At 41.7% G+C, this 14,822-nt stretch overlaps 1 protein-coding gene across 1 annotated transcript in view; it reads right to left on the reverse strand.

Annotated features, from left to right (window-relative positions):
• The window catches only part of CAP2 (cyclase associated actin cytoskeleton regulatory protein 2), a 160,248-nt gene that overhangs the window by 115,396 nt on the left and 30,030 nt on the right, over positions 1 to 14,822 (reverse strand). Inside the window, exons 2-3 of the mRNA XM_017874249.1 lie at positions 12,992 to 13,113; positions 7,639 to 7,739 (exon numbers count right to left, since the gene is read on the reverse strand). Of these exons, the coding sequence (XP_017729738.1) occupies positions 7,639 to 7,739; positions 12,992 to 13,112 (222 nt within the window). The 5' untranslated portion in view covers position 13,113. The remainder of the gene's footprint in view (positions 1 to 7,638; positions 7,740 to 12,991; positions 13,114 to 14,822) is intronic.

Consider the following 14,822-nt stretch of genomic DNA (forward strand, 5'->3'; position numbering starts at 1 on the left):
CGCTTGAACCTGGGAGGGGAAGTTGCAGTGATCTGAGATCGTGCCATTGCACTCCAGCCTAAGCGACAGAGTGAGACTCCGTTCCAAAAAAAAAAAAACATTTTTTTTGAGTTACTCAAAAAGCAGAAAGAAAAGCACTGAGGCAAGAGTTCGGCAGAAAGCATATTTGCTGTCCAGGAAAAAGAAAAAGGGCAGGTATCATCTTAACCTTAGAGACTCATGGAATCTGATTCGTTGTTTTAGCAAGGTATCTTGGTGATGACATGTTTCACTGGTAGAGTAGATGGGGCAATCCTGTGGTTGGTGAGGCCTAATGACCCTTGGAAGTCTGGTTTTGATTCCACGTCCAGTTTCTTATTGGTCAGTCCCCAAAGCTCTAAGTGTGTTTGTGAAATTAGGATGTTCAGTGAGATAGATGGGGACTGTATGCTCTAGAAACAAACTTTAAGTAAAAAAGGAGTCACAGGGATGTCCAGTTAAGGCCTGAAATTTAGCAGGAGATGGGCTGTGGATCGAAGCATGTTTAGTAGCAAACTATGTGTTCAATGCTGAGAATAAACCTTCCCGTTCTTGGGAAGACATGATAACAGAGGCTGATCTATCTGTGAGTTTTCTGAATTCTGAAAATTTGGTGCCAACAGCATAGTGAGTGATGACCGGGCCGAGCCCAGGCCAGCACAAAGGAGCAGAAATGAAGATCCAGAGAGAAAGAGTTCTGTCTTGGAGGCAGCGTTCTCCTGGTCACTAAGAGGCACAGTAGCCTTCCACCCTCTCCTCTGCCCTGGGCCTTAGCCTGGTCGTGGAGACCTATCCTCCTCTTCTAGAAACAGGGAGTGAGGAAGGAGGCAGGTCAGTGAGGTCTTGCTTCTCACCAGGCAGTCAATTACCACAAGGGTGGCGGGAGACACAGCTGCCATGACAACTTGTAGGACCTGAAAGCACAGACACGTGGAGGCCCAGAGTCCTTTTAGATGAAGGAGTCAGATGTTCGTCTATACCACAGGAGAGCAAGAAGAGAAGATGTTTTATCTTCAGTGTTCTGTGTATCCTTTTTCTGACGTGGTTCCTTCTGCTTGCTTCTCATGGTGTTTTCCCTGGCATGGCTGAAGATGCTTTTTAGAATGGTGATGGGGCCACCCTACTGCAGGTTAAAGTAGGCGCCTGCCAAGGTGACAGACAGAGACTCTGGAGACTAGATTAATGGCTCTGCCACAGCATTGCTGAGGTCTTTAACACACCACACACATCACCTAGCCTCTGTAATTTGCAGTTTCTTTCTCTGTAGAAGACAGAAAGACAGACAGATAGATGGAAGGAAGGGAGGGAAGAGAAAGGAGGGAACGAAGGAAGAAAAAGAAAATTAAAGCAAAGAAAGAAAGGGAGAAGTAAGGAAGGGAGGAAGAAAAAAGGGAAAAAGGGAGAGAAGAAAGTAGGGAAGGAAAGAAGGATGAAAATATATGGAAAGAAAAGAAAAGAAAGAAAAGAGGGAGAAGAAAGGAAGGGAAGAAGGAAGCAAGAAAAAAAGAGAGAAAACAAGCAAGCCAGCCAAGGGGGTGGATGGGTGGATAACTGGAATGGATGACTTTTAAATGCTTCCTTCTCTAAAAATTCTGGCTATCGTTAATGGCTAAGACAGTAAGAAAGGAGATGCCCGATTTAAAGCCTGGATGAAACCCAGAGACAGAATTCTTGATGCAAGTCATTTTTTGGATCTCTGTCATTTGGTGAAACTGAAACACATACAGATTCTTTGGGCTTGCAATTGCCAAGATATTCTACATCTAGTGGTAATAAAAATTAATGCTCAAATTAAAACAGTGAACAGGAAACTGGAAGTTCATGGGGAGAGCAAGTTGACTGCAGGCAGAGTGGGGGGGTGAGGAGATCGATGTGGAATGGGCTGGTTTGCTGAGTCAGCCCCACAGTGGTGCTTCTGATAAGATTTTTTGGGATGGGGATCCTGTATAGACAGAGATTCTAAAGCACCAAAAATGTAAATGGTCACTTTTTAAATGAGAACAAATGATCCATAAATGTTTTCGAGAATGGAAAGAATTGAAAGAATATAAGACACCATCCGTAAAATAAACATGCAGATATTTTGTACTATTTATTCCAGAGATAAGGTTATTATATGTTTCAGAGATAAGATTCTGGTAAAGGAAGATGTGACAACTCGTAGGACCAGAAAGCACAGATTGGTAGAGGCCTACAGGTCCTTTTAGATGAAGGAGCCAGATGTTCATCTATACCACAGGAGAGTGGAAAGATGTTTTCTCTTTAGTGTTCTGTGTATCCTTTTTCTGACATGGTTCCTTCTGCTTGTTTCTCAGGGTATCTTCCCTGGCATGGCTGAAGATGCTCTTTAAAATGGTGGTGAGGCCACACTACTGCAAGCTCTTCATTTGGAAACCGAATGGCTCCCTCATGCTTTCAGGCTGAGAGAACTGATGAGTCAGGTGCATGGGCTATTGGGAGCCAGAGGCCCTGATAAATTATGTCATCCTGCCTCGTTGAGGAGATGAAGGGACTAGCTCAAGGTCATGCTGTCAAAAGTAGGGCCACTCTAAATCCAAATATTAATATAAACTGCCAGTGCAAGTCAGAGGAAGAGAGACTTCTCATTTTGCCACTCTTTGAACTCATTAACTGAACAGCATGGTACAAAATGAGCAACCTATTTTGTAGATGATTTAAATAAATGGTAAAGACTAGGGACATCTAGCATAGTGACCGTGACCCATCAAAAGTGAGGCTCTAATAACTTTCTGATCATGTTCATCCTTTATAGAAGTCAGGGAACTCAAGGACAGAATCTTGTGCAGCATGTGATTTGATCATAGTATGCTTTATGTGTGTTACGTTTAGTTGAATTTTATTACCCTTTTGTTCAAATTGTGGTTCTTTCATTTCAAATAATTAATAAGAATTATTTTTTTAAATGCTATCTTTTTTTAAACTTCTAGTTTAGGTTCAGGGGTACACATACAGGTTTGTTACGTAGGTAAATTTGTGTCACGGAGGTTTGGTGTACAGATTATTTCATCGCCCGGGTGATAGCATAGCACCCGACAGGTACTTTCTGATCCTCACCCTTTTTCCGCCCTCCACCACCCAGTTGGCCCACTGTCTGTTGTCCCCTTCTTTGTGACCATGTGTTCTCAATGTTTAGCTCCCACTTACCAGTGAGAGCATGTGGTAATAACAGTTTTCTAAATCCATTTCAATCAATAACAGGAAATAAATATTCCAGATTCCCAGAAACATTTAAAATGTGAGTTTTAGAAATCTCCAAAAAGGACTTGGGTTAGGAAAAGCTATGATGTACAGCTGCTTCACATTTGTCACATCAATTAGAAATAGACCTGAGATCAGTTCCACCATGACTCCTAACAATAGGATAGGTTTGTTCAAAAATAACCCCCAATGGGCCGGGCATGGTGGCTCACACCTGCAATCCCAGCACTTTGGGAGGTGGAGGCAGGCAGACTGGCGGATCACAAGGTCAGGAGATCGAGACCATCCTGGCTAACACTTTGAAACATTGTCTCTACTAAAAATACAAAAACATTAGCCGGGCGTGGTGGCGGGCACCTGAAGTCCCAGCTACTCGGGAGGCTGAGGCAGGAGAATGGCATGAACCCAAGAAATGGAGCTTGTAGTGAGCCAAGATCGTGCCACTGGACTCCAGCCTGGGTGACAGAGCGAGACTCCATCTCAAAAAAGAAAAAAAAAAAAACAAAACACACAACCCTAATGGCCAGGTGCAGTGGCTCACGCCTATAATCCCAGCACTTTGGGAGGCTGAGGAGGGCAGATCACAAGGTCAGGAGTTCAAGACCGGACTGGCCAACATAGTGAAACCCCATCTCTGCCAAAAATACAAAAATTAGCCAGGCATGGTGGCACACACCTGTAATCCCAGCTACTTAGGAGGCTGAGACAGAAGAAACGCTTGAACCCAGGAGGCGGAAGTTGCAGTGAGCTGAGATCACACCACTGCACTCAAGCCTGGGCAACAGAGCGAGACTCTGTCTCAAAAAAAAAAAAAAAAAAACCAAATCACATAAATCTATTTATGGATAAATGATGTCCAACCAAGGGCTAGGTCTTATATAGGCCCAGTTTCTACAGGATCTGCTTCTTGACATTGAGAACTCTATTTACCCAACATCTATTATAAAATCATGCATGTATGCAATTATGCATAAAATTATCTATTGTTTTTTAAAAGGGGTGCAAGCTGTGTCATGGTTCTTGGGTTGAAGAGTAGTTTAAACAAGTCCTTTGGTTTAGGTTGCACACAAGAAGGCTTTATAAGATCTAATCTTTTCTAAACCTGTTATGCTCTTTGGTTCAGCAGAGATTCCTAATTGTAGCTATTAGTTCCCCTTTTTTGTGGTCCGTTCTGTCAATGGACTATTGAGTGTTCAGTAAATTAAGCCCAACCAGCAGCCAACACATCGAGACAGACGTTAAATCATAGCTTGGCTGCCCTTATTCCTTACTGGTATCTGTGAAATGGCTTTTAAGCACAGGCACAAGATTTAACATGATGCACATTTGTGTCTCTCTCAAATTTCCATCCTGTACAATCAGGTATGTGAGGGGTTTTTTTCTAGGCAACAGGTGTGTTCTTGGAATAAAGTTCAGCCCCCACTTCTGGTTGATGTGAGAGGCAACAGCTGCAAGCTTAATGCCAATGACACATGGTTCTATAAGCCAGAGAAAAAATAAACAGCATGTTCAAAGTATTAAAGTCATGGGCAGATGGACTATAGCTGCCTGTACTTTTCTTTGTGTTGTAGAGCTGGAGTCTAAACTTTCAGATGACAAGTGTTTCTTTCTTTCTCTCTTTCTTGCTTGTCTTTCTTCCTTCCCTCTTTTATTCTTTTCCTTCCTTTCCTCTATTTTTTAAAAACTAGTGAGAACATAACATGTCCTTAAGCATTACATACTCATTATTGAGACTATTCCTTCATCTGAGTCATCCTGTTTACAGCCTGATGAATGAAGAGATGAAAAACTTAATATTAATCAAGCTACACTTTATATCTCACTTTGTTCTAAAAATAACTTAAAGGGACTGTTTACTGTGCAATTTGAAGACAGCACGCAAATCTTACTTTTTAAAAAAACGCAAAGTTAAATACACTTATTTATAGGCCTCATTATTCTCCTATAAAAAGCTTCTATCTAGAATTTCTGAGATACTCCTAATGAGTTATAATATACTGTGTACCTCAGAAGCCTAATGTTGACATTAAGTAATAGTAACCATAATGATACAATGATTACTGTGATAGTGTTGAAGAGAGAAAATGTTCATCAATCGCTCAAGCATCTTTTTCAGTGTATTACAGATAATATTCCTTTGTGTATGCTAGCGTTCAGGAGTTATGTCTCAGAATATAAGAGGCTCAGCCATTCTCTTGCTGCATACAAGGTTTCTTGTAAACGAAAACACTGAGGAAAAGAACAGACTAGAGTAGTAATGATAGAGCTGTGGGATATATTCGATGTGGATGCTTCTTAGTGCCCGGGTTTTTCCAGAACTCATATGTGTCAAGACTTGTCTCTTTCACCAAGGGGTATACTTCAACAGAAATAGAGAAGTATCTTTGTTTTTCTCAGATGTGGCAAACAAATACATTGCAATATGATGAGATAAGCACCTATTTAATTACAATCTTGGAGCCTCTGGCATAACCGGAGTCACCGGATCCCCTGGGAGACTGGTGTTGGGTGTTGCATATGATGTCTAATTGGGAGGGGAGCAAAGAGAGAATCCCTTTATACTTTTTTTAAGCCCCAAACCACAACTTTATTGAAGAATCAGATTTTCTGTGAATCTATACTGAAAATGGTTTTGCCAGGATTGTGCTGTTGCTGAGAAATCTATAGGTAGGTGGATTTGGAATTCAATTCTTAGTGAGAAACAAAAGTCAAAGAAAAAGAAGAATCCAGTGATAAATGTCTTTTTATGTTTTTAATTGGTTTGGCTATCACATTAGATTTTCACTAAATGCATGCAAACAATGACTAACCCCGGAGATGATGCTAATATGCTTTAAAATATGAAAAGTGCTAGCTTAGGTAGCTTTACAGTTCTCTTCCAATCCAGAGATTATCAAACTCTGTGTTTTTGCTTTTCCTCAGGCTGTACTTTGTTCAAAATTAGAGTAAAATACACATAACATAAAATTTACCGTCTTAACCATTGTCAGTGTATAGCTCAGTAGTGTTAAGTATATTCATATTGTTGTACAATCTCCAGAACTTTTTAATCTTGGAAAACTGAAACTCTGCACTCATTGAACAATTTCCTATTCTCTGCTCCCTCCAGCCTCCGGCAAACACCATTCTACTTTATCTCCACAAATTTGACCACCCCAGGTACTGCAAATAAGTGGAATCATACCGTATTTGTCTTTTTGTGTCTGGCTTATTTCACTTAGCATCATGTCCTCAAGGTTCATCCATATTACAACATGTAACAGCATTTCCTTCCTTTTCAAGGCTGAATAATATTCCATTGTATGTACAGACGACATTTAGTGCATCTGTCAGTGCACACTGGAGTTGCTTCCACCTCGTGGCTATTGTGAATAATGCTGCTATGAACATGGGTGTCTCTTGGAGATGCTGCTTTTAAATTTGGGGGATATACATAGAAGTGAAATTGTTGGATCATATGGTAGTTCTTTTTTTTTGTTTGTTTGAGGAGCCAACATTCTGTTTTCCACCATGCCTGCACCATTTTACATTCCCACCAACAGTGCACAGAGGCTCCAGCTTCTCCCCATCCTAACCAGCACTTGTTAATTCCTGTTCTTTGGATAGTAGCCATCCCGATGGATGTGAGGTGATATCCTCAGGCTGCATTTTAGAGAAAGAAGAGGGTGGCTGGCGACTGAGTCAGCTCAACCAGGGGAACTTTTTTAAAGCATAAATCAAATCACCCTGAGTCCTCTGCCTGGTGACCCCAGGTGGCTTCCCATCACAGTGGGAAGGAGAGCCAAGTCCCTCACTGTGACTAGAAGAGCATGTTGTACTCTGAGCCCTTCTTATCCCTCTCCCTTATCTTCTCCCAGACATTCTGTTCTGCTGGGAACACACCAAGCTTGCTCTGAGCCTTTGCTCTTGCTGTTCCCTCTGCCTGGAACTCTCTTCCCCACATCTCTCCACAGCTCACTACCTCTGTGTATCAGATCTCTGCTCAGTGTCGCCTCAGATACACCTTCCTATCTCAAGCAATATCCCTGCTTCCAGCACTCTAAATCATGACCCTGCTTTCTTATTCTTTTCGTACTTAACACTACCTGAATTCGTTTATATATTTGTATATATCATCTGTTTCCCAGACTAAAGTGGAAGTTCTGTGAGAGCAGGATGTGGCCTATCTTGTTCATCCCCATGCTTCTAGCTTCTAGAACAGTGCCGGGCAAGGCTCTATCCATAGGCATTGCAGGAACAATTAAATGAATAAATGGGCAAATGAATGTTTTAGCCACCATCTGCCTAGCCAGAGTAAAAAAAAACAAATAAATAAAGATCTCCTCAGGCTGTTTAGAGTTGTCAGAGGCTGGGCTGGTAAGTTTAAACTCTCCACTGAGAACAGGGGAGAAAAGTACTTACATGGGTCTCCACATCCCCAGCAAGGATCCTACTGTTCTTTAAAAACTCGGCCACCATACCGTTCATCAGCTTGTCAAAGGCTTCCACGGAGGGTGCCACACCTTGGGGAAAGGAGCATTTTGTTATTCCCTGGCAGTTGAATGAAAACCTGGGACTAGCCGGTGCGGTGGCTCACACCTGTAATCCCAGCACTTAGGGAGGCTGAGGCGGGCAGATCGCCTGAGGTCAGGAGTTCAAGACCAGTCTGGACAACATGGTGAAATCTGTCTCTATAAATATACAAAAATTAGCTGGGTGGTGGTGGGCACCTGTAATCCCAGCTACTCGGGAGGCTGAGGCAGGAGAATCGCTTGAACCTGGGAGGTGGAGGTGATCTCAGTGAGTTGAGATTGCGCCACTGCACTCCAGCCTGAGTGACAGAGCGAGACTCCGTCTCAAGAAAAAAAAAGAAAAGAAAACCTGGGACTGTCTTGCCATAGGCAATATGGAAGTTTAATATCATCAATGTCATTCTCACTAATTCATTCGCTAAGTCATTCCTTCACTGAATCAATGTTTTTGTTTTTTGTTCCTTGAGACAGAGTCTCACTCTCTATCACCCAGGCTGTGCTGGAGTGCAGTGGTGTGATCTTGGCTCACTGCAACCTCCACCTCCTGGGTTCAAGTGATTCTCCAGTCTCAGCCTCCCAAGTAGCTGAAACCACAGAAGTGTGCCACCATGCCCAGCTAATTTTTGTATTTTTTGTAGAAACAGGGTCTCTCCATGTTGGTCAGGCTGGTTTTGAACTCCTGGGCTCAAGTGATCAGCCCACCTAGGCCATCCAAAGTGCTGGGATTACAGGTGTGAGCCACCATGCCTGGATCTCAATGTTTATTAAACATTTCTCAACAGCTCAGGAAAACACTGTTTTCCTATTTTTCATCCTTCTGAGCAAAGACGCTACATAATTTCATTTCATTCCCTCCGAACCCAGGAAGGTAGGTAGCACCATCGCAACGTTACAGATGAGGAAATGGCTGCAAACACAGCACTTGACTAGGCCAGAGTTACAGATCAAACAAAAGGCAGATCCAAAACCAGAACCCAGCCCATTCATTCAAAGCCAGTGGCCCTTCCTCCACAGCCACCTGCTCAGGTGCTGTAATGACCTTACAATCCCAAGATTACCTAGGACAGTCAGAAGGTAATAATGAACTCTGGGCAAGGAGGAAAAGAAAGCTGATTTCACTCCTTTTCTTCCTTCTTCACCTCCAGGGGCGGGGGGACAACAACAGTGGGAGTGAAACTGACTGCTGAGGCCATACCCGTTGGGTTCAGAGCTGCCAAATTACTGGCAAAGCTCAAGTGGCAACTGCCCAACAGGTGTGCTCTGCATTTCCTTCCCTGCCTTTTAATTAACAGAAAAAAAATCTAAGTCCCTGATTTCATGTCCCTAATATTGAGAAATGCAATACTGAGAAACTATGAAAACTCTAACCAAAACCTAGGATTCCTTTCCTCATGTTGTACAAATACATCATCCATGCTCACAAAACTATTAGGTGAGTGTCTTTCTTTTTCTTTTTCCCAATTACCCATTTCCACAGGCCCAAGGGGTGATGGAAATGTTATTTACGGCTCTCTGCAGGTGTGTTCTAACTTCTGAGCAGGATGCTGAAGCTAGATGTTGAAGCTGAGTAAGTTATCTTAAAGTTCACAGCACAGTATGTAACAACTTCTGACACAAGCCCCAAGGCTCCTTATGGATCCCTTTGGAAACAGATAAACCTGTTTGTTGCTATGGAAGAGGCCCGAGGCGGGGCGCGGGGTGGCAGGGGTGAGGTGGGGTGCGGTCTCTGCTGAGTATTTAAAGTGGGAGAAAGTTTCAGAAATGTGTCAGAGTCTTCTACATAGCAGAAGGTACAATGATAAAAGGGAATATGTTCCAATTTCCTTTCATCGTTCAGCTCTGTTCACACCTCCTGCAGGCAGACCTGTCTTTCTCTCCAAACTGCATCCTTTGAGCATCCCTTAATCAAAGAATTTGGGGCCCTGAATAGTAAAGCATTGAGACCAAAGATTCTGGAGCATTAGGACTGCGTATAATTCATACTCAGTTTTCTTGCACCTAGCACGGTGTTTGTCACATTGTAAAAACGCAAAAATATTTCTTCAGCTGTTGAGCTGAACTTACCCGATTGTCATCAGAGAAAAACAAAAAGCACTCACCTTCTAAAGCACATCATAATACCAGTATCAAAATAGACTGGTCCTTTGATCTATGCCTATTATGCATTTGTAAGGGATTATGTTCCTTCTAAAAGTTTCTTTTTTTCTGAGATGTAGTCTCGCTCTGTCGCCCAGGCTGGAGTGCAGTAGGGTGATCTCGGTTCGCTGCAAGCTCTGCCTCCCGGGTTCATGCCATTCTCCTGCTTCAGCCTCCCGAGTAGCTGGGACTACAGGCGCCCGCCACCACACCCGACTAATTTTTTGTACTTTTAGTAGAGATGGGATTTCACTGTGTTAGCCAGGATGGTCTTGATCTCCTGCCTGCCTCGGCCTCCGAAAGTGCTGGGATTACAGGCAGGAGCCATCACTCCTAGCCAAAAGTTTCTTTTAAAGTAAAAAAAAAATAACTTTTGCTATAACATTGTCATAATGATGTTTACAAGTAAGGTAAAAGTTGTTTGGGCCGGGCGCGGTGGCTCAAGCCTGTAATCCCAGCACTTTGGGAGGCCGAGACGGGCGGATCACGAGGTCAGGAGATCGAGACCATCCTGGCTAACACGGTGAAACCCTGTCTCTACTAAAAAATACAAAAAAAAAAAAAAAAAAACTAGCTGGGCGAGGTGGCTGGCGCCTGTAGTCCCAGCTACTCGGGAGGCTGAGGCAGGAGAATGGCGTAAACCCGGGAGGCGGAGCTTGCAGTGAGCTGAGATCCGGCCACTGCACTCCAGCCTGGGCTACAGAGCGAGACTCCATCTCAAAAGAAAAAAAAAAAAGTTGTTTGCGGATTTGTCAAAAATAGAATTTAGAAAATTGTCAAAACTTACTAATGAAGAAGAAATGGAAATGGTGTTGTTTAGGATTAGTAAAATGTTTTAAAGATGGATATCATTCAGACAATTTACTAATTATCCTACTTCATTTCAAGTAGGATAGTAAATTGTGGGCTAAGTTGTTTTAGAAGAGCTTTGCTTTAATAACTGGTTTGGAATGATTTGTTATAAGAGAAAATATTTGTTTAAACACTTAAATAATTTAAATAATTTAATTACATACCCTCTAATTCTAAGCCTATTAATTTTCCTAGAAAAAAATCTTTTTTTTACAAAGTACCAAGTTCAGTCTAGTACCTCTTTGAATAAGTGAGGTTCAAATTATTGAGTTTTTCTTTCTTTACTCAATAATACTAAATAATCTCCTGGTAGTTGGATTTTAACTTTGTTTTGTGTATTCACAAAATGAAGGCTTAACATTTGTGGTCAAGTAGTTTAGAGAAATGTCTTTAATCACCTGATGCCAACAGTATAATGAAACAAAGTTACTGAAGAGAGGATGAAAATATTTTCTTACAAATAAGGTTTATTGAATCTCATATGCCAACGGTATACAGTTAACAAAAAGAGGCTTAAAATGAAATCATAGATGTGTCTCAGTTGGAGCGGAAAAAACTTACAGGCTCCTGGCAGCCTTCCTTAAAACAACACCCCCTTTCAATTCATTCAAAGCATTTTAATTTTCATTATGTTCAGGGGGGAAATAAACCAGCCAGCACATTTGTGCTCACACAGTAATTTTTGTCCCATGGTATGTAATACAGGCACGGGTCCAAATTCGCCTGAAACTCTAGAAGCACCAATGTAGGTCTTTCCTGGTGAAAGCTTTTTCTGAAGTCCCTTCTTCCCCATGGCTTTTCTCAGCCCAAAAAAACCTGACAGGATTCCATATGGGTCAGATAAGGAGGAAGAGCCCATGTGACAAGAACAGAGCTGCCATATTAAATGCAGATTGCCTGGTTCAATTTGAATTTCAGATAAGCAATGAATAAATGTTAGATGTAGGTGCATAACACGCAGTATAGCCCATGCAGTATTTGGGACATCTTTATAACCGGCCAAAAAGTGTTCTTTATCTGAAATTCAAATTTAATTGGTTGTCCTTTATTTGTTAAAAAAAATTATTAAGTAAATTATTTGCAATTTTTCTTCATCCCTTATTCAAGAAGGAATTGGAAAAATTATTGTAGATAACTTGGAGAGTTTGCCATATGTGGTATCCTTTTGAGAAAGTAGCCAACTTTTATTTTGATGATATAATTAAAAAATGTTTTACAGTATGGTATTAGGATATAGTTTTAAAAGCATATTTGGTTGGCCAGGTATGGTGGTTCATGCCTGTAATCCCAGCACTTTGAGAGGATGAGGCAGGCGGATCACGAAGTCAGGAGATAGAGACTATCCTGGCTAACATGGTGAAATCCCATCTCTATTAAAAATACAAAAAATTAGCTGGGTGTGGTGGCAGGCGCCTGTAGTCCCAGCTACCCGGGAGACTAAGGCAGGAGAATCACTTGAATCCGGGAAGCGGAGGTTGTAGTAAGCCGAGATCATGCCACCGTACTCTAGCCTGGGTGACAGAGCGAGACTCCATCTCAAAAAAAAAAAAAAAAAAAAAAAAAAAAAAAAAAAAAAAAAAAGCGTATTTGGTTAGGAAGGTTAGGAATAGGCAAAGGTAAAACACCATGACGTAATTATGTTACATCAAAGTCATATTTGTCTTCACATAAGACTAGCTTCCTTCAAAACTTTAGTTCCTAAATTTAGTGATTTGTTCTCTTTAAAATGAAAATCTACAGAATGATAATTCCTTCCAATTTACATTCTAATCGAGAACATTAGTTTCTTTTTTGATAATTATGTAGATAATATATTTAGTCACTGAGTGCCGGACAGCAGTATGAACACTAAACGAAAGATGAATATGCTCTTAAGAGGCACTAACGCTGGGCACAGTGGCTCACACCTGTAATCCCAACACTTTGGGAGGCCGAGGCGGGGAGATGGCTTGAGCCCAGGAGTTTGAGGTCACTGTGAGCTATGGCTGCACCACTGCACTCCAGCCTGGGTGATAGAGCGAGACCCTGTCTCTAAAAGGCACAGATACCGATAATTTTTGTAGATTGTGGGTTGAAAGATTTTCTTCCTTTCTCTTTTTCAGGATTGCTTGCCTCTGATTAATGTTATGGTCACATACAATGGAAGGAGTAGGGAAGCTGAAGGATAATAGAAATGTTCCTTGAGAGTGAAATGATGGAAACAAAATGAAGTGACCCACAAGAAGACCAGGAATGACAACAGTTTGTTACCCTACCTCCAGTGACACCATTGACTTCCCCGCAGTCCCCAGGGGGCCTGTGGGACTCTGCAGACAGCGACTCCAGGCGGCTGACAGCTCGTTCCAGTCTTTCCACTAGTCCCTGCATGTTGGCCATTCTAGAAAAGCACAGGCAGAAAAGGAGGCTGCATGAGCATCAGGGAGAATGAGCAAACCAACACCATCAGTCTCAACAACAGCAAGGAGGAAGACACAATCACTGGGGATGGCTTTATTTTTATTTTTGCAACCATGAAATTGTATGTATTATTGTTGTTTTTTAATTTCAGCAGTGTTGGGGGTGGGAACAAGTGGTTTTTGGTTACATGGATAAGTTCTTTAGTGGTGATTTCTGAGGTTTGGGTGCACCCATCACCTGAGCAGTGTACACTGTACCCAATGTGTAGTATTTTATCCCTCATCCCCCTCTCATCCTTCCCCAGGTCCCCAAAGTCCATTATATCATTCTTATGCCTTTGCATCCTCACAGCTTAGCTCCCACTTATAAGTGAGGAACATAGGATATTCGGTTTTCCATTCCTGAGCTACTTCACTTAGAATAATGGCTTCCAGCTCCATCCAAGTTAATGTAAAAGACATTATTTTGTTCCTATCTTGGACTGACTAGTATTGCATAGTGCATATACACCACATTTTCTTAATCCATTCATTGGTTGACGGGGACTTACGTTGGTTCTGTATCTTTGCTCTTGCGAACTGTGCTGCTATAAATGTGTGTGCACGTGTCTTTTATTTACCTAAAGAGTATTTCTAAATATCAGAAAAATACGTGAAACTCAAAAGAACCTAAATCTTGGAACACACACAAAAAATCGGCATTATATTGAGCTTATTTTCTATTCCGTTAGTGATTATTACAAGCCCAATATGTAATACACAAATATTCACTCCCTTTATACTGCTTCCAAGTGCCTGTGTGGATGCTTCTTTGTTATATGACACAATCTATGTGCAGCACTTACTTTTTAAAAGCCTACAAAACATACATGGAAAAATTAATATTGCCAGCTCTTCTTCTGCTAATGGTGGGAACATATTTTCAGTATTTTCGATAATTCCTTCTGTTAAAGTAAAATTCTCCAGGGGAGACTAAACCCACTGATAATCCTTGTTTACTCAATTACATAAAACCAAACAGCCCAATCCAGGAGAACTGAGTTTATGAACCTGAGCATCGTTTAGCAGGCAAAGAGGCCATCACCTCCAAGAGCTAATTGTTTTCCACTTATTACTGATTGGTTTGTTTTGGTGTTTCTGTTGCTGAATTATTTTAAATTATAATTATTCTGAATGTAGGGTTTTAATTTAAAATATGACAAATGGTTATTTTCCTTTTGTAAGGCTGCTGGTTATGTTTAAGCAAAATTTAGTCTTCGGTGGGGTGGTTTGTAGAGACAGGGATCTTCAGTTACCCAGTACTCTTGGCTGGGATAAATAGGGACTGAAGCTGATTAGAGGACTGGGGATAAAAATGGGGCAGGGTGACCGGGTGCGGTGGCTCACGCCTGTAATCCCAGCACTTTGGGAGGCTGAGAGAGGCGGATCACGAGGTCAGGAGTTCGAGACCAGCCTGGCCTACCTGGTGAAACCCCGTCTCTACCAAAGATACAAAAATTAGCTAGGCGTGGTGGCACATGCCTTTAATCCCAGCTACTCGGGAGGCTGAGGCAGGAGAATCACTTGAGCCCGGGAGGCGGAGGTTGCAGTGAGCTGAGATTGTGCCACTGCACTCTAGCTTGGCAACAGAGAGAGACTATATCTCAAAAATAAATAAAATAAAATAAAATAAAATAAAATAAAATAAATA

This window comes from Rhinopithecus bieti, unplaced genomic scaffold (assembly GCF_001698545.2).
Source record: "Rhinopithecus bieti isolate Rb0 unplaced genomic scaffold, ASM169854v2 scaffold_8309, whole genome shotgun sequence".
NCBI classification, from domain to species: Eukaryota; Metazoa; Chordata; class Mammalia; order Primates; family Cercopithecidae; genus Rhinopithecus; species Rhinopithecus bieti.